Source organism: Trachypithecus francoisi, unplaced genomic scaffold (assembly GCF_009764315.1).
Source record: "Trachypithecus francoisi isolate TF-2019V2 unplaced genomic scaffold, Tfra_2.0 Lachesis_group6, whole genome shotgun sequence".
In the NCBI taxonomy this organism is placed as follows: domain Eukaryota; kingdom Metazoa; phylum Chordata; class Mammalia; order Primates; family Cercopithecidae; genus Trachypithecus; species Trachypithecus francoisi.
This window is the reverse complement of record NW_022681471.1, coordinates 84,747,488-84,768,344: the sequence shown is the minus strand read 5'-3', so window position 1 is coordinate 84,768,344 and position 20,857 is coordinate 84,747,488. Positions and strand designations below refer to the sequence as shown.

Here is a 20,857-nt window from a genome sequence, read left to right as displayed (position 1 = left end):
TTATAATCCCAGGAGAATAAGGGGCATCATCTTTGAATTACTTCCTGAGTACAATGCAGTTTGTAATGTACAATTTCTCATTCTTCTTCTATAGTCTATTTATTATATAATTGAACAATTCTGTAGAAAAAGACCCCAGTGAGCAGTTTAAATGCCTAAATTATTCTAGATTCTTTTTCATTCTTTTTTTATATGTGTGTGTGAGATTGTATGTATAATATGTATATATAATTGATATGTCCATACTTTTGTCTTATCAATTTGATATATGTTCTATTTATTCACATTATTAAAATGTGTAAACTATAGCATTGACACTACCTCTTGCTTAATTTTCTCCCCTAATGTTAGGTAATTCTTTTCTTTTTTTTTCTTTTTTATTTTTTGAGACAGGTTCTCACTCTGTCACCCAGACTGGAGTGCAGTGGTATGATCACAGCTTACTGTAGCCTTGACCTTGTGGGCTTAATTGATTCTCCCACCTCAGCCTCCCTAGTAGCTGGGACCACAGATATGTGTCACCATGCCTGGCTAATTTTTGTATTTTTTGTAGAGACGGAGTTTTGCCATGTTGCCTAGGCTGGCCTCAAGTGATCCGCCCATCTCGGCCTCCCAAAGTGCTGGGATTGCAGGTGTGAACCACCACCACCTGGCCTTTTTATTTTTAGAGACAGAGTCTCACTCTGTCTCCCAGGTTGGTCTTCAAGTCCTGGGCTCAAGTAATCCTCCTGCCTTGGCCAACCAAGTAGCTGGGACTACAGGCACAAGCCACTGTACCTGGGACTTTTCTTTTTTTAAAGTTTTATTTTTGCATGTTTGATTTGAAATTTATAGCGCAACAATAGGTTTTAATACCTTTTTCTCTTGATGGCATTCCCTTCTTCCCCATTGTGGATATTTGAGTCTTGTGAAATAATTGTTTGTTTGCTTTTTGTAGAGACAGTCTCATTATGTTGTCCAGGCTGGTCTCGAACTCCTGGCTTCTAGAGGTCCTCCTGTCTCTGCCTCTCAGAGTGCTGAGATTATAGACATGAGCCACCATGCCCAACCTAATTCTGTCTTTTTTATCACCAACAAAGCAAAGGCAAATTGTGTAATAATTCTTAACAGCCCCACTCCATTTGTTTAGAATACATTGACCTTATGGTGCTGCAAAGAACTGGGAGTGATAAATTTTACTGCTGATATTTGACTTTGAGGATGTTGAAAACAAACTCTCAGATTTAGGATTTGGCTATAAACACCTGCACTTCAAGTTTTTCATATTTTATGGTTTCTATACCATGATTTTTTTAAGAGATAAGGTCTTGCTCTGTTGCCCAGGCTGGGATGCAATGGCATGTCGTAGCTCACTGCAACCTCAAACTCCTAGGCTCTAGCAATCTTCCCCCATCAGATTTCCTAGTGGCGTGGTCTCGGCTCACTGCAACCTCCACCTCCTGGGTTCAAGCAATTCTCCTGTCACAGCCTCCCGAGTAGCTGGGATTACAGGTGCACACCACCACGCCCAGCTAATTTTTTTGGGAGACGGAGTCTTGCTCTGTCATCAGGCTGGAGTGCAGTGGTGCGATCTTGGCTCACTGCAACCTCTGCCTCCTGGGTTCAAGTGATTATCGTGCCTCAGCCTCCCCAGTAGCTGGGACTATAGGCGCCTGCCACCACACCTAGTTAATTTTTTGTATTTTTAGTAGAGACAGGGTTTCACTGTGTTAGCCAGGATGTTCTCAATCTCCTGAGCTCGTGATCTGCCTGCCTCGGCCTCCCAAAGTGCTGGGATTACAGGCATAAGCCACTGTGCCCGGCCTAAGTTTTGTATTTTTAGTAGAGACAGGGTTTCACCATGTTGGCCAGGCTGGTCTAAAACTCCTGACCTCAAGTGATCTGCCTGCCTCAGCCTCCCAAAGTACGGGATTATGGGTGTGAGCCACTGCACCCAGCTATAATTTCTTTCATTTTAATTTTATTATTATTTTTTTAGAGGCAGGGTCTCACTATGTTGCTCGGGCTGGTCTCAAACTGCTGGGCTCAAGTGATTCTCCTGCCTTGGCCTCCCAAAGTGCTGGAATTACAGGCATGAGCCACTGCACCCAGTCTTTAATTTTTGTAGAGATGGCGTTTTGCTATGTTGCTCAGGCTAGTCTTGAACTCCTGGATTCAAGTGATCCTCCTACCTGGCCTCCAAAAACACCAGGATTACAGGCATGAGCCACTGTACCTGGCCCCCATAACTTGATTTAAAAAATACATTAATGGGGCCTGGCACGGTGGCTCACGCCTGTAATACCAGCACTTTGGGAGGCCGAGGCAGGCGGATCACGAGGTCAGGAGATCAAGACCATCCTGGCTAACACGGTGAAATCCCATCTCTACTAAAAATACAAAAACTAGCTGGGTGTAGTGGTGGGCGCCTGTAGCCCCACCTGCTCGGGAGGCTGAGGCAGGAGAATGGCGTGAACCCAGGAGGTGGAGTTTGCAGTGAGCCGAGATTGCGCCACTGCACTCTAGCCTGGGCGACAGAGCGAGACTCCATCTCAAAAATAAAAATAAAAAATCAAACAAACAAAAATTAATGGAAAGACTTTGACCTATTGTTCTTTGTAAAAACTTTGGTGAATTACTTGGTAATTACTTGGTAAATTAGTAAATTACTGTGAGTGAGGGCTATCAGTCATAAGTGCTATTTAGAAGACTATATTTTAGTTTATGATGTTGAAATACTTGGTCACATGTTACTGAAAGACCAGTTTAGCAACTCTCAGAAAGAATCAATCACAGGAGTTTGTATAGTTTCTTCCTCCACTAACAGTTTGAAAATTAACATCACTTAGCTTTTACACATGGAAATACAACCAGTTTTTGCTCTATGATGATTGGAAAATACTTACACCAGTACATTTATCATTTGTTTTCTTCATATAATGGAACTATTTCCTTTTTTTTTTGAGAGGGAGTCTCGCTGTGTTGCCCAGGCTGGAGTGCAATGGCATGATCTTGGCTCACTGCAACCTCCGCCTCCCGGGTTCAAGTGATTCTCCTGCCTCAACCTCCTGAGTAGCTAGGATTACAGGCATGTGCTACCACGTCCAGCTGATTTTTGTGTTTTTAGTAAAGACTGGGTTTCACCATGTTGGCCAGGCTAGTCTTGAACTTCTGACTTCAGGTGATCCACCCATCTCGGCCTTCCAAAGTGCTGGGATTACAGGCGTGAGCCACAACGCCCAGCCAGTGGAACTTTTTTCTAAATATAGAAACATCATAGATATCTGAAATATGTTTTGTTGACTTTTTCTAAAATGTATTTGAGTGTGCTTGTAATAAGCCTCACTCTGTGGTCAGATAGGTGATTGTGTACTTTGAATAGCACTTAGATATCTAACAACTTGAGCTATAGTCTGTGAACCAAACCAAACATGACACTGAAAAGAAATACCAAAAGGAAAAAAATGGCACAATAGAGTATAGCAGGTTGACATGTTGAGTGAGCATTCTAATATACTTTCATTATAGTAATGAATATACTTAAAGCAATGCGGTGGAAGTAACAGCTTAAAAATCCATACTTCCACATCTGAAGCATCTATCAAAATTGTGGAAGAACTTATTTCTATTTTATTTTCATTCATCATCTAAGTATACTTTGGGGAAAACTATATTTTGAGACATCAGCCCTATTACATTTGATTGTGAAATTAGAATTAGATATGAAAACAGTGAATTTCCAATAAAGGAAAAAGTAATTAAAAAAATAGATGCTAGAATTTCTGTTTCTGAATATAGTTGTTTACAGTATTCGCGCTGGGACACTTAATTTTGCTCCCAAAATATTTTTATGACCCTCTTGGAAATGTTTCTGGATTCCCTTTTAGCCGTATAAGAAAGTACTTCATTACATTATAGGCACATGCCAAATAGTCTGATTCAGTGTGATTTCCCACTCTCTTCATCAGATCCAGCCCTAAAAGTAGAATTCACTCATGGACAAAGCGTGATTACATTGAAGGGAGGAGGGATAGAGCTTGCTTAAATATACATGTTCTCGTCTCTGTTTAAAAACTAGTCATGGACTTTATTAAATATAAACCAAAGGTAAATGCTTTTACAAAATGACAAAGGGTGGGAGTGGCAGGAGATAGCCTTTGTCTGGGAAATAGCATTAATTTCCCCGGTTAGTTGAGTGAGTTAGTTTTGAGCTAATTATTTGCTTGATAGATTTAAAAAATTGATACAAGTGGTAAGCTGAAAATAGCCCCCCAAAGATGTCCATGTCCTAATCCCTGGAATCTGTGAATATGTCATCTTACATTACAAAAAGAACTTTGTAGATGTGATTAACTTAAAGATCTGGGGATTGGAAGATTACCCTGGATTATCTGGGTAGACCCAGTGTAATCACAAGGGTCCTTATAAGAGGGAGGCAGAATGGCCATAGTCAGAGGAGGAGATATGACGATGGAAGCAGAGGCTGGAGTGATGCAATTGCTGACAATGAGCCAACGAATGTGGACAGTCTCCTGAAGCTGGAAAAGGTAAGGAAGCATTCTTCTCTAGAACCTTCAGAAGGAATGCAGCCCTCCTGATACCTTGATTTTAGTCTAGAGAGACTCAATTTGGATTTCTTGATCCCTACAACTAGCAGATAATACATTTCTGTTTTAAGCCACTACGTTTGTTGTAGTTTGTTACAGTAGCAATAGGAAATGAATACAATAGACTGTAGCTGCCATTTGTTCATTCATTCAACAGATAAATAGTACCTGCAATGTGCCAGATACATGCCAAATGCTAGGTACATAATGGGGATAAAAAGCAGACACAGGCCTCATTTTCACAAAGCTTACAGTAGAAGGAGTTTATAGTTATAAGAAGGCTTAGAAATTGGAGTTAGTGAAATGATGAAAGGGCTGTTTAATATAGGTTTGTTTAAAGGAAATGGTAGGGTTGAGAGTAGGGGGCAACAGGGATATCACTCCTTTATTACATAGTTTTCTTTTTTAAAAACTTTTTATTTTGATATATTTTCTACTCACAGAAGAGTTGCAAAAAGAGTATAGAAAGTTCCTGTATACCCATCACCCAGACTCCCTTTATGTTAATATCTTGTATTTTTATTTTTAGTAGAGATGGGGTCTTGCTATGCTGAAAAGGCTGATCTCTAACTCCTGGCCTCAAGCAGTCCTCCTGCCTCGGCCTCCCAAAGTGCTGGGATTACAGGTGTGAGCCACCTTGCTTGGCCCTTAGTTATTTTTTAGATTGCCCTTTAATTTGACTTTGTCTTATGTTTTCTCATGATTAGATTTAGACTATGCATTTTTGGCAGGAATACCACAGAAGTGATGCACCATCCTCAGTGCATCATAACTGGGGGTACATGGTGTTGTTTTGTATTACTGGTGATAATAATCTTGATCACTTGGTTAAGGTGATATCTGCCAGGCTTTCTCTCATATAAAGTTACTATTTTTCCTGTTGCATATTAGTAAATATCTTGGGGGTAGATCTTTGAGACTATGCAAATATGCTGTTTTCTTTTACACTTTTGCCCACTGATTTTAGCATCCATTGGTGTATCTTGCATGTCATCATTATAACTGTAGTGTTCTAATGATTTTTTTTCTCACATTCCTTCTGCATTTATTAATTGGCATTACCTGTTAGTTTTATGTGATTTCTCCCCAGTATACCTGTTAAGTTTCTGGAAACCCAACAATAGGAGAATTTATGGTTGAGATATTTGATATAGTTAGTAATAGCAGCTATCATATATTTTCCATTTATCAAAAGTAACATTAATGGAACATTTATACTGGTACTTAATTTGAATATTTTATTTAATTCTTAGAATAGGTATATGAGATAAGGATTATTAGTTTTCAGATGGTGGAACTGAAATTTAGATATATTAAGCAATTTTTCCAGTGGAGCAAAGTCAGGATTTGTATTCCATCAATGATGTGTGTGTGTGTGTGTGTGTGTGTGGTGTGTGTGTATAAAACATTTGCATAGATTGAATAATTCCCACTCACTAGTTACTTGGGCAGATCATTCTTTTATGTTTTTAACCATTTTAGAACAAATGATTTCTTAAATGGATCCTGTTTAAGATAAGATTCTTAACTTTGAACTGCTGAAACTCAAGGGATGTCCGTTAATGGTGTCATTGAAGGGCACCTGAGGAATAGTTTCATGATTAGATTGTTATGGTTCAGTATCTGGCCTTCACCTTTTGTCAGTGTCCAGAGGTTGGGGAGTTGGGAAGACTGACTTATGTTCACTTCAGCTCCTAAATCTAGGACACAAGTTTATTATTTTAAAATGAGAAATATAGTTGTTAGGTAAAATGTTCTATGTAGTCTTTAGGCTAGATACATGGGGAGCTAAATTATAATCAGAAGCTGGCTTGGTGCTTATAGAGTCGGAACAAAGGATCTAGATGTTCCTGTATGTCCTCCTGCTAAGGCAAGAGCCTGACCAAATGAACTGAATGCTCACATTCTGATTGGATGAGGACATCTTTGATCAGCAGTTCTGGAAGATAAGTGAACCTGGTTCTGTGCATGATTTATTGCCTTTTGATTTATTACCTTGACTACCATTTGTGAGCAATTTTCTTTTTTCTTTTTGTTTTTTGTTGAGATGGAGTCTTGCACTGTCACTCAGGCTGGAGTACAGTGGCGTGATCTCGGCTCACTGCAACCTCAGCCTCCCAGGTCAAGCAAATCTCTTGCCTCAGCCTCCCGAGTAGCTGGGATTATAGGCATGTGCCGCCACGCCCAGCTAATTTTTGTATTTTTAGTAGAGATGGGATTTTGCCATGTTGGCCAGGCTGGTCTCGAACTCCTGACCTCAGGGGATCCACCTGCCTCAGCCTCCCAAAGTGTTGGGATTACAAGTGTGAGCCACCGTGCCCAGCCAGCACTTTTCTTTAGGTATTAATACCACTGCTATCTCAAGTTTTAGTATGGTAATATTGCCAGATTATGACTATTATACCGTGATTTCTTAATTGATACGTTGATGTCACCATTTACAAATTATCATTATCCTCAGTGTCTGTTTATTTCTTAGCATGAGTTCTGGGGTACTACACCATCTCTCCATGGAAAGTGGTTTGTGAATGAGATATCTGCGCTCATTGCTATGACTGCCATTTCTGAGAGGCAGAGTAGTGAACTAGAAAGTGCTTCGGATTCAGAATTCAACGTACGGGGTTCCAGTGTTGCCTGTGCCAGTTAGTTACCTTGGGTAAGCCAGATAGCTTAACTGGAGTCTTAATTTTTTACTTTTCTTTTAAAGAAAAATATGATAAATACTTTGGATGTACCAAAAAGAATAAAGAGTAACGTAATGGAAACTATGTACCTACTGCCCAGTTTAAGAAATAAAACATCGACTGGGCACGGTGGTTCACGCCTGTAATCCCAGCACTGTGGGAGGCCGAGGTGGGTGGATCACCTGAGGTCAGGCATTCGAGACCAGCCTGGCCAACATGGCGAAACTCCTGCTCTACTAAAAATACAAAAATTAGCAGGGCATGGTGGCGCATGCCTGTAATCCCAGCTACTCAGAAGGCTGAAGCAAGAGAATTGCTTGAACCCAAGAGGTAGAGGTTGCAGGGAGCCCAGATCATGCCATTGCACTCCAGCCTGGACCACAGAGCAAGACTCCATCTCAAAAAAAGAAAAAAGAAAAGAAAAGAAAACATTGACGATTAGAGAGAATACTTGCAAAGAATGTAACACATTTTAGTGTTCAATAAATGGTAGTGTTAAAATACTGAGCAACCTCATGTTTATCAAGAATATTCAAGCTGAGGCAGGAGAATAGCTTGAGGATAGGAAATCAAGACCAGCCTGGTCAACATAGCAAGACCACATCTCCACAAAAAGAAAAAGAAAAAATAGCTGAGCATAGGCATAGTGGCATGTCCCAGTAGTGTCTTGGGTATTTGGGAGACTGAGGCAAGAGGATCATGTGAGCCCAGGAGTTCAAGGCTGCAGTGAACTATGATCGTGCCACTGCACTCCAACCTGGGCAACACAGAGTGAGACCCTGTCTCTCTAAAAAGAAAAAAATAATTCATTGATAGAGTGCTTTATAAGCTAAGCATCATTTTGAAGCCTTTGTAATATTCATCCTTACTTGATTAGGTTATTTTGTAGTATAACTTTTATATCATTGTTAATAATTTCTCCTTTCACATTTGCAGAAACAGATCCATGTAGCCTCTGACTTGGTTCTGTAGAGCATTGTTGGTGTTTGCATTAAGAGACATAGCTGATAAGGACATAGTTTACTTTTTGGAAATGAAATGCTTCTTATCTTGAATAAATATATATGCAGGTTGGTCATACTGGTATTGTGCCATGTCTCAGGAAAGGTTTTGTGTACATTTTTAGCATTCCATATGTTATAATAGATTGAATGTTTAGTTAGCATTTATAAAAGGATAGTATTTCTTTTTAAAGTAGTCTGGAGTAGTTGAAATCTATTTGATAAATTTGTATTTGACTCCTATTTACCAGCCATGTAAATGAACATTTATAACACTGATATTTGATATAAAATTGATATTTGATGCTTTCTTCTTGGTGTCCTTACCTTGAGACAGCAAGATTTAGGGATCATTTTCATAGACTATAATTTTCCCGGCATTTGACTATGTCACCTTCATTAGCTAGTGTTGTTCTCTAGTTTGTCTTTGTGGCTCATCATTCCTTTCTTGTGTAAGAATTCTTATTGATGATGTGTGAAAGTTTCTCTACCAAAGTGGTTGTCATTAATACAACAATGCACGTAGGGGTGTGTGTGTTTAAAGGATGTTACTGTGGTAGCTGAAAGCTCTACTCTAAGTATTTCTCTCTGGATTTTGGTGCTACTTTAACAGGTTTACTTTCCCCTTGCTAAATTTGAAGTGGAGTTTTGAAGATCTTGGCTCCACATTTTTAGTAGATTTCACCTCCAGCAGTATATCTGGGAAAACAGTTGTAATTTTGTAAAGTTGTTTATTCCTAATGCTGACTACTTTCAGTCTGTAGAATCAAAGGATGAAGTAGGGTGGTTTATCTGGCACATGAAAGACTTGGCATTCTACTAATTTAATCAGAAGGCATCAAAGTGTATTCATTATTCTGGCCAGGTACGCTTACTCATGCCTATAATCCTAGCACTTTGGGAGGCTGAGGCAGGTGGATCACTTGAGGTCAGGAGTTTGAGACCAACCTGGGCAACACGGCGAAATCCCATCTCTACAAAAAATACAAAAATCAGCTGGGTGTGGTGGCACATGCTTGTAGTCCCAGCTACTCGGTAGGCTGAGGTGGGAGGATCGCTTGAACTTGGGAGGTGGAAGTTGCAGTGAGCTGAGATCGCGCCACTGCACTCCAGCCTAGGTGACAGAGTGACACCCTGTCTCAAAAAAGAATTACTCTTTATTCTTCAGAGTAGATCTGCTGTTTATCATGAGTAGAGGACTTGTAGCCAATTATAGGGGCATTTAAGACTTATTAGTCAGGTTGGGCCCGGGGCAGTGACTCATACCTGTAATCTCAGCACTTTGGGAGGCCGAGGTGGGCGGATCACCTGAGGTCAGGAGTTCAAAACGAGCCTGGCCAACATGGCGAAACCCCGTCTCTACTAAAAATACAAAAATTAGTCAGGTGTGATGGCGAGCACCTGTAATCCCAGCTGCTGTGGGAGGCTGAGGCACAAGAATTGCTTGAACCAGGGAAGCGGAGGTTGCAGTGAGCCGAGATCACACCACTCACTCCAGCCTGGATGACAGAGCAAGACTCCATCTCAAAAAAAAAAAAGAAAAGACTTATTAGTCAGGTCAGATAGTAAAACATAAAGACTCTACTTGTTTCCTTGCTTTTGTTCTCTGAGTTCCTTATTTTTTTTTTCAAGACAAGGTCTTGCTCTCTTGCCCAGGCTGGAGTGCAATGGCGTGACCATAGTTCACTGCAGCCTCGAATGCCTGGGCTCAAGTGATCCTCCTGCCTCAACCTCCCAAGTAGCTAGGACTACAGGTGCATGCCTCCATGCCTGGCTATTTTGTAGAGATGGGGTCTTGTTTTGTTGCCCAAGCTGGTCTTGAACTCCTTCCTAGCCTCCCTGAGTGCTGGGATTACAGATGTGAACCACTGTGCCCAGCTGACTTCCTTAACTTTCTAAAAATAGTTTTTATTGTGGCAAAATGTCTAATATATAACATAAGAGTTACCATCTTAATCTTTTTTTGTTGTTGTTTGTTTGTTTGTTTGAGACAGAGTCTCACTCTGTTGTCCAGACTGGAGTGAAGTGGCATGATATCAGCTCACTGCAACCCCTGCCTCCTGGGTTCAGGCAATTCTCATGCCTCAGCCTCCCGAGTTGCTGGGATCACAGGCGCGTGCCACCACACCCGACTAATTTTTGTATTTTTAGTAGAGAATGGGGTTTCACCATGTTGGCCAGGCTGGTCTTGAACTCCTGGTCTCAAGTTATCCGCCCGCCTTGGCCTCCCAAAGTGGTGGGAATACAGGCGTGAGCCACTGTGCCCAGCCATCTTAACCATTTTTAAATGTGCAATTTTTCAGTGGCATTAAGTATATTTACATCATTGTACATAGCAGTGTCCATCTCCAGTACTTTGTCATTCCTAATAGAAACTCTGTACTCATTAAACAATTTAACTTCCCATTCCCCATTCTGCCTAGCTCCTGTTAACTACTATTCTACTTTTTGTCTCTATGAATTTGCCTATTGTAGGTACCTCATATAAGTGGAATCAAGCAATGTTTGTCTTTCCTGTCTCGTTTATTTCACTTACCATAACGTTTTCAAGATTCATCCATGTTGGCTGGGTGCGGTGGCTCACGCCTGTAATCCCAGCACTTTGGGAAGCCGAAGTGGTCAAGAGTTCGAGACCAGCCTGGCCAACATGGTGAAACCCCGTCTCTACTAAGAATACAAAAATTAGCCGGGCATGGTGGCATGTGCCTGTAATCCTAGCTACTCAGGAGGCTGAGGCAGGAGAATTGCTTGAACCAGGCAGGTGGAGGTTGCAGTGAGCTGAGATTGTGCCTCTGCACTCCAGACTGGGTGACAGATTAAGACTTCGTCTCGGGGGAAAAAAAAAAAGATTCAGCCATGTTTTGTAGCATGTATCAGAATTTCCTTTCTCTTTAAGGCTAAACAGTATTCCACTGTATGTATATACCATATACCATATTTTGTTTATTTATGTGTTGGTGGGCATTTGAGTTGTTTCTGCGTTTTGGCTATTGTGAATAATGCTGCTATGAACATGGTTCTACAGATGTCTGTTTGTGTCTCTGCTTTCAATTCTTTTGGGTATATACCTAGAATACCTAAAAGTAGAATTGCTGCAGCATATGGTAATTCTATGTTTAATATGGTGAGGAACCATCGTGTTGCTTTCCACAATGACTATACCATTTTACATTCCCCAGCAATGTACAAGGTTTCTCCATATCCTTGCCAACACTTCTTATTTATTTATTTATATATTTATTTACTTAGATAATAGCCATCCTAATGGGTGTGAAGTGGTATTTTATTGTGGTTTTGATTTGCATTACCCTGACAACTAATGATGTTGAGCATCTTTTCTCAAAGTTGTAGAGATTATAAGTCCTAGATCAAGTTCTAGCTTGGTGGGTTTCTGGTGAGGGCTGTCTTCCTGGCTTGGTGAGGAGAGTTGGCAGTGAGCTTTCTCTTGTCTCCTTGTCTTTTTTTTTTTTTTGAAATGGAGTCTCACTCTATTGCCCAGGCTGGAGTGTGGTGGTGTAATCTCAGCTCACTGCAACCTCCGCCTCCTGGCTTCAAGTGATTCTCCTGCCTCAGCCTCCTGAGTAGCTGGGATTACAGGTGCCCGCCACCACACCTGGCTGCTTCTTTATATTTTTAGTAGAGATGGGCAAATTTTGACAGAGGAGAGAGGACACAAACATTCCTCCTATAATACAGGGGAAGATCTGCTGATCTCTTTGTATAGTTTGCCCCCTCAAAAGTGTGAGCAGAGCTAAAAGACTAGTGGGCTGACCAGTCTTTTAGTCTTGAGGGTCTAGAGGGTAGACAGGGTCATTTATCATCTACAGAGTAGGAGAGAGAGTTAGCTTTTGCATTCTAGGAAAATAAGGAGCAAACACACTTCCTCGATGTCTAACAAGATGTTAGTTGTTACAGAGCAGCCCTCAGGGGAGAGACTGCTATAGCTCCATCACTCATGGGACTACATAAGGTACCCCAGGGCCCCTCTGAGTAAATGAAGGACTCAGAAGAGGAGGATTGAATATGAGGGGAAAAGAATCACTTTTCTGATTGAATTAGTAGTCTCGATAATCAAAAGTAGTAGTATCTAAAAGTAGATATCTAGGTAAAATCTGGTAAATAACTAGACTAACCAAGAAAAAAGAATCTTACATGCACCTTTCTTCTTATCTTCAGTGCTAGAAGCTAAAAGATGGTAGACCATTAAGGGGAAAAGGCTACATCATCCAAGAATCTCTAATCAGCTAAGATTCACAATAGCAAAGACTTGGAATCAACCCAAATGTCTATCAGTGACAGACTGGATTAAGAAAATGTGGCACATATACACCATGGAATACTATGCAGCCATAAAAAAGGATGAGTTTGTGTCCTTTGTAGGGACATGGATGCAGCTGGAAACCATCATTCTCAGCAAACTATCGCAAGAACAGAAAACCAAACACCGCATGTTCTCACTCATGGGTGGGAACTGAACAATGAGATCACCTGGACTCAGGAAGGGGAACATCACACAGCAGGGCCTATCACGGGGAGGGGGGAGTGGGGAGGGATTGCATTGGGAGTTATACCTGATGTAAATGACGAGTTGATGGGTGCTGACGAGTTAATGGGTGCAGCACACCAACATGGCACAAGTATACATATGTAACAAACCTGCACGTTATGCACATGTGCCCTCGAACTTAAAGTATAATAATAATAAAAAAAAAGAGTCTTTAGAAAAGAAAAAAAAAAAGATATCATCTCCCAGGGTGAAAAAGATATTCATGGACCATAGTGCAGAAAACTATGTAATAGTTAAAAAGATGAAGCTAGATCTGTGTAACTAACATATGTTGACATTGAATGAATGGAATATTTGATGAAAGTGCTAAGACTCTACAGCTAGAATAGAAGTCTGTGAGGGGGAGGGGCAATCATATAGGAGTAGACAGTGTAGGGGTGATTAAGTCCTTTTTTTTTTTTTTTTTTTTTTTTTTTTTTGAGACAAGGTCTTCCTCTGTTGCCCAGGCTGGAGTGCAGTAGCGGAATCTTGACTCATTGCAACCTCTACCTCCCAGGCTCAAGTGATCCTCCCACCTCAGCCTCCCAAGAAGCTAGGACTACAGCTATTGGGATGTGCCACCATGCTCGACTAATTTTTTTTATTTTTAGTAGAGACAAGGTTTTGCCATGTTGCCCAGGCTGATTTCGAACTCCTGAGCTTGAATGATTCACCTGCCTCAGCCTCCCAAAGTACTGAGATTACAGGCATAAGCCATCGTGCCTGACCAGTGATTAAGTCTTCTACATGTATTGTCTATGTGGTATGATAGAAAGGGGGGAAAGTATTAGTATTTTAGATTATTTATTTTGGTGAGTGAGGGCTAGGTGAAGTAGGGAGAATGAGTAGATGAATTACTTCATTTCTTATAACAGATAAATATGTTTGATATTGAGTAGAAAGGGAGGCTATCCACTAGTAAAAAAGGAAAAATATTATGTACCTCTTTGTTTTTTTGAGATAGAGTCTCACTTTGTCACTCAGGTTAGAGTGCAGTGTGGTGCAAACATGGCTCACTATAGTCTCGACCTCCCGGGTTCAAGCGATCCTCCAGCCTCAGCCCCCTAAGTAGCTGGGACTATAGACATACACCACGATGCCTGGCTAATTTTTGTATTTTTTGTAGAGACAGGGTTTCGTCATGTTGCTCAGGCTGCTCTTAAACTCCTGAGCCTAAGCAATGCACCCACTTTGACCTCCCAAAGTGTTGGGATTACAGATGTGAGCCACTGTGCCTGGCCTGATGTATCTCTCAGTTAATAATAGAAAGCAATAAAGTAAAATAAATAAATAACATAAAATAAGATTGAAGGAGTAAAATTAAGTATAGTATTTGGTATACCAAATGTGGACATGTTGCATTTGCTCATTAAGAAACTCAGACTGTCAGGTGGAGTTAAAAGACAAAACGCACATGTGTTATTTACTAAAATAATACTTAAAGCAGTGATAAAGAAAAGGTAAAGATATAAAAAAGCAAAGAGAAAGCAAGAGTGGCAATGTTTTTTGTTTTGTTTTGTTGTTTTGTTTTTTTGAGACAGAGTCTCACTCTGTCTCCCAGGCTGGAGTGCAGTGGCATGGTCTTGGCTCACTGCAACCTCTGCCTCTTGGGCTCAAGTGATTCTCATGTCTCAGCTTCCCAGGTAGCTGGGATTACACACACGTGCCACCACACCTGGCTAATTTTTGTGTTTTCAGTAGAGATGTGGTTTCACCATGTCAGCAAGGCTGGTCTTGAGCTCCTGACCTCGGGTGATCTGCCTGCTTCGGCCTCCCAAAGTGTTGGGATTACAGGCTTGAGCCACCACACCTGTCCTCAAAGTGGCAATGTTAATGTGCATCAAAAAAGGAGAAAAACAAGGTTAAAACATTAGACAGGATATTATGAAATTATATACTTCATAGTTTAAGAAATTGTATGAAAAACTTGTAGACACCAAAAATATTTTGGCTGAATAACCTCTAATAGCATTTTCAAAAAAGACAAACATGTATTTGTAGTGGGAAATTTCATGTGCATTTCTTTCAGAATAGGAGACATCTAGTACACAAAAAGTGAGTAAATACAGAGGAGTTGTGCCGGGCGCGGTGGCTCAGGCCTGTAATCCCAGCACTTTGGGAGGCCGAGGCGGGTGGATCACCTGAGGTCGGGAGTTCAAGATCAGCCTGACCAACATGGAGAAACCCCATCTCTACTAAAAATACAAAATTAGCCAGAGTGGTGGCGCATGCCTGTAATCCCAGCTACTCGGGAGGCTGAGGCAGGAGAACAGCTTGGACCCGGGAGACGGAGGTTGCCGTGAGTCAAGATTGCGCCATTGCACTTCAGCCTGGGCAACAAGAGCGGAACTCCATCTCAAAAAAAAAATAAAAATAAAAAAATACAGAGGAGTTGAATAATATAATCCACAATCCACAAACTTTATTCGATGGATGTATAGAACTTTATATCCTTCAAACAGGAAATATACATTGTTATATGTGGCCCCCCAAAAACCTTAAGTTAAAGAAGAGAGATTTTGTACTTGCATTACTCAATAAGATTGGAAATAAATAATGAAATGAATAACCAAAAGATTCTTAACTAATTAGAGAGCAGAAATCACATTCCTAGATAAATTTTGAATCAAAGAGAAAATCAAAACTGAGATTATAAACTAGAAAGCAATAAAAAAGAGAAGACATTACAACAAAACCTGTGGGTTATTGCAAAAGTTATACCTGTTAGAAAATGTATAGCCTAAAATATCTTCATTATTATTGAATAATAACTAAAGGAATTTAGTACTCATGTTATGAAGTTAGGAAAGTAACATTAAAAGAAAGGAAGAGGGAATTCAGAAAAACTGAAATTAATTTAAAATTTACGTACATAAAAATAGGATAAATATATTTTATTATTTTGGGCTTTCTGAAAAATGATTAATGAAACTGGTGAAGAAAATAGGGGAGAAATAACACAAGGAAGGAATGAGAAGGCCAGGTGTGATAGCTCATGCCTGTAATCCAGCACTTTGGGAGGCCGATGCAGGGGGATCACTTCAGGTCCAAGAGTTCAAGACCAGCCTGGTCAACATGGTGAAACCCCATCTCTACTAAAAATACAAAAATTAGCCAGGCGTGATGGTGGACACCTGTAATCCCAGCTACTCAAGAGGCTGAGGCAGGAGAATCACTTGATCCTGGGAAGCAGAGGTTGCAGTAAGCTGAGATCGCACCACTGCATTCCAGCCTGGGTGACAGAGTGAGACTTCATCTAGAAAAAAAGGAATGAGAAATAAAACATAGCATGCTATGAAAGAGAATAAAACAAATTAGAAGATAATGTCATGTACAACTTTGATAAAATTTTTCCAACTTTTTTTAAATATAATTTTTTTGAGACAGGCGCTCACTACGTCACCAAGGTTGGAGTGCAGTGGCATGATCTTGGCCCACTGCAACCTCTGCCTCCCAGGTTCAAACAGTCCTCCCACCTTACCGTCTCAAGTAGTTGGGGACTACAAACATGCACCACCACACCCAGCTTTTTATTATTATTATTATTATTTTGTAGAGATGGGGATCTCACTGTGTTAGCCAGGCTGGTTATCCCCACCTTGGCCTCCCAAAGTGCTAGGATTATAGGTGTGAGCCACCGTGCCCAGCCCATACCTTCCTTTTCTAACTTTTTATGGCCACATTTTTTTTTTTTTTTTTTGAGACGGAGTCTCGCTCTGTGGCCCAGGCTGGAGTGCAGTGGCGCAATCTCGGCTCACTGCAAGCTCCGCCTCCCGGGTTTACGCCATTCTCCTGCCTCAGCCTCCCGAGTAGCTGGGACTACAGGCGCCCGCCATCTCGCCCGGCTAGTTTTTTGTATTTTTTTTTAGTAGAGACGGGGTTTCACCATGTAGGCCAGGATGGTCTCGATCTCCTGACCTCGTGATCCACCCGTCTCGGCCTCCCAAAGTGCTGGGATTATAGGCTTGAGCCACCGCGCCCGGCCGGCCACATTTTTATTGAAGTTCTTTGAGTGATATGGTCAGAGACGGTGTACGGGGTGGTGTACTGTCTGTGTCCCTGTTGTCTAGAAATGTAGGATTTTTTTCCTTTTAAACTTGATGGATAGCTTGTCTGGGATCAGAATTTTAGGGCCATAGTTCTCCCTCAGAATTCTGTAAAATTGCTCCTTTGACTTCTAGCAGTTAATGTAGCAGATCAGAGGTCCAATGCCTATTTGAATGTCTTTCACTGGTTCATAAACTAATATTTCTCTATGAAAACCTAGACCACTTTTATTTTGGCAATTCAGAAATTTAATTAGATTAAATGTCTAGATGTTTTAACATTTTGATTTTTCCTGTTCTGACATTACAGATGTTTTAGATATGGAAACTCAGGGATTTCTTAGGGAAACTTTCCTGTCTGCTTTATTGCTTTTTCTCAATGCATTTTGAGATACTGTTTTTCAAGATACTGATTTATTACCCAGGTGGGTTTATAATGTACTTATGAAATATAACAGTAGCTGCATTGCTGTGTTGGAGGAGTCAAAGTAACTAATAAAGGATATCTGTGATGATACAAGTCTTGAGAAAAGCATTGACAGGCAAAAATAAATAAATATACACATACATGCATAAATGCAATAAAGCATTCAGTTGAGTGGTATTAGAAATGTGCATGAGAATTTTCATGACTTTATTTTGGAACTTGTTATTCCTTTTCAGGACCGAAAGTTAACCAAAGCTGAGCAGCAGAGATTCAAGGAAGAAGCAGAGATGCTAAAGGGTCTCCAGCACCCCAATATAGTTCGATTTTATGATTCCTGGGAATCTATATTAAAAGGAAAGAAATGTATTGTATTAGTGACTGAACTAATGACATCTGGAACCTTAAAGACGTAAGTTGACCCTGATAGTGCCAATGTAGTTTTATTTGGAAATAATTTTTAGGAGTCATAACACTTTTTATAAAATAAAACTACTCAAAGAATTTTTAGAATCTGGTCAGGCGCATTGGCTATACCTGTAATCCCAGCACTTTGGGAGACTGAGGAGGTGGATCTCAAGACTAGCCTGGGCAACATGGTGAAACCTTGTCTCTACCAAAAAAATACAAAAATTAGCCAGATGTGGCAGCACACACCTGTAGTCCCAGCTACTCAGGAGGCTGAGGTTGGAGGATGGCTTGAGCCTGGGAGGTGGAGGTTGCAGTGAGCCATGATCGTGCCACTGTATTCCAGCCTGGTTGACAAAGCCAGATCCTGTCTCAAAAAAAAAAAAAAAAAAAAGAATTTGTAGATTCGAATCTAGTGACTAAGTTAGGTTAAAAAATTGAGATGTTAATGAAGTTTGTTATACAGTACTGAGAAGTTAATATTTGTGGGATATTATAGAATTTTAGAATTAAAAATCATTGTAGAGAATATTATTTTATTTTATTTTATTTTATTATTTTTTGGGACAGGGTCTCATTCTGTCACCCAGACTGGAGTGGTGCAGTGGCACGATCATGGCTAACTGCAGCTTCGACCTCCTTGGGCTCAAGTGACCCTCCCATCTCAGCCTCCTGAGTAGCTGGAACCACAAGCATGCAGCAACTTGCCTGGCTAATTTTTAAAAATAATATTTGTAGCCGGGCGCGGTGGCTCAAGCCTGTAATCCCAGCACTTTGGGAGGCCGAGACGGGTGGATCACGAGGTCAGGAGATCGAGACCATCCTGGCTAACACTGTGAAACCCCGTCTCTACTAAAAAATACAAAAAACTAGCCGGGCGAGGTGGCGGGCGCCTGTAGTCCCAGCTGCTCGGGAGGCTGAGGCAGGAGAATGGCGTGAACCCGGGATAATCCGGCCACTGCACTCCAGCCCGGGCGACAGAGTGAGACTCCGTCTCAAAAAAAAAAATAATATTTGTAGAGATGGAGTTTCGCCATGTTGCCGAGGGTGGTCTCGAATTCCTGGGCTAAAGCAATCTGCCTACCTCAGCTGCCCAAAGTGCTAGGGTTATAGGTGAGGCACCATGCCCGGCCGTAATTTTATTTTGTAGAAGATAGTGGAAGGTTGGAGGGCTTCATCAAGTTCAAATATCTAGTGAGCGATACTATTATGGTATTATAGTATTATAGTATATATTATAGTATTATAATATATAGTATAATATGTAGTATTGTATAGTATAATAGTATTATAGACTATTAATTATGGTCTTTTATTTCTAACCATAATTATTTATTTGGTGAATAATGACTTGTAAATATTAAATGTGGTTTAATCACTTGCAAATATTAAATATGGTGTAAACTTTTTGCTCCCTAACATTTGTGTATATACTAAAATTTTACATAGTTTAACCCTCTAGTGACTTTATATAAGCAGTTATTAGGTAGTAGAGACGGACTTTCTTTTTAAAATTGTGCTGCCATTCTACAAAAGGCCACTGTGGAATGATTCTTAGTTTGAAGTAAAAATGCTACACTTGGCTAGGCGTGGTGGCTGATACCTGTAATCCTAGCACTTTGGGAGGCCGAGACGGGCAGATCACCTGAGGTCAGGAGTTCAAGACCAGCCTGGCCCACATGGTGAAACCCTGTCTATGCTAAAATACAAAAATGAGCTCAGCATGGTGGTGCACGCCTGTAGTCCCAGTTACTTGGGAGGCTGAGGCATGAGAATCACATGAACCTGGAGGCGGAGGCTGCAGTGAGCTGAGATTGCACCACTGCCCTCCAGCCTGGGAGACAGAGTGAGACTTCATCTTAAAAAAAAAAAAAAAAAAAAAAAAAAAAAGCTATGCTTGGTAGGATGTCTTATCTAAGAATGAAGTATTAGATTAAAACAAACTTTTTTTTGCCATAACAGACAATAGAAAACAACTCAGTGATGGGAATCATAGTGCATAAGTTGTTTGCTTATGTAACTTACCTTAATAGTGTTCATATAATAAGCTCGATATGTTTGTTTACACATGGTCTTTTGTTTCTTTGTATAGGTACTTAAAACGATTTAAAGTCATGAAACCAAAGGTCTTAAGGAGCTGGTGCAGGCAAATTTTAAAGGGGTTGCAGTTCTTGCACACTAGGACTCCTCCTATTATTCACCGGGATCTGAAGTGTGACAATATTTTCATCACGGGACCCACTGGATCTGTGAAGATTGGTGATCTAGGATTAGCCACCTTAATGCGCACCTCATTTGCTAAGAGTGTCATTGGTGATTAATGTTTTAAAGTTTACTGGTGGGTAAAGAGAGATTTTTCAATTGTATAGGTCTAGAAAAGAGATCAGCCAGCTATGGCTAGTGGGATGAATGTGGCTCACTGCCTGTTTTTGTAAATCAAATTTTATTAGAACACAGCCACACTCACTCATTTACAGATTGTCTAGGGCTGCTTTTGCACCTATAAGTGACAGAGTTGAGTAGTTGTGTGACAGAGACCATACAAACTACAAAGCCTAAACAGTTTATTATCTGGCCCTTAACAGAAAAGTTTGCCAACACTGGGCTTAGACTGAATTTGCTTTGAAATACCTATATATATTGGCTTATTTCAGAGACATCTTAATGTATTTTTTGTGGATTATGTTTATATTTAGGATTATTGAAAGGTTCTAAGGACGTAAGTAAGAGAATTTACTCAGTTAATTCAGAAAAATTTAAGTAAAAAGGATAGAAATAAAAACATTTTATTAATTATTACCTAATCTTGAGCATTACAAATTATACTCTATCAGTATGGAAGATTAAATACATTATTTCAGTGCTTTATGTAGATATAGCAAATATTCAACAAATTGTATACTTAAAAATTTGCGACCAGACACGGCGACTCACGCCTGTAATCCCAGCACTTTGGGAGCCTGAGGCGGGTGGATCACGAGGTCAGGAGTTCGAGACCAGCCTGGCCAACATGGTGAAACCCCGTCTCTACTAAAAATACAAAAATTAGCCTGGCATGGTGGCAGGCGCTTGCAATCCCAGCTACCTGGGAGGCTGAGGCAGGAGAATTGCTTGAACCCAGGAGGCAGAGGTTGCAGTGAGCTGAGATCGCACCACTGTACT

General features: G+C 40.6%; 1 protein-coding gene across 1 annotated transcript in view; it reads left to right on the top strand.

The window, feature by feature from the left end:
• Positions 1-20,857, top strand: part of WNK3 (WNK lysine deficient protein kinase 3) — a 139,335-nt gene that overhangs the window by 5,654 nt on the left and 112,824 nt on the right. The window contains 2 exon segments of the mRNA XM_033201210.1: positions 17,527-17,699; positions 19,788-20,008. Of these exon segments, the coding sequence (XP_033057101.1) occupies positions 17,527-17,699; positions 19,788-20,008 (394 nt within the window).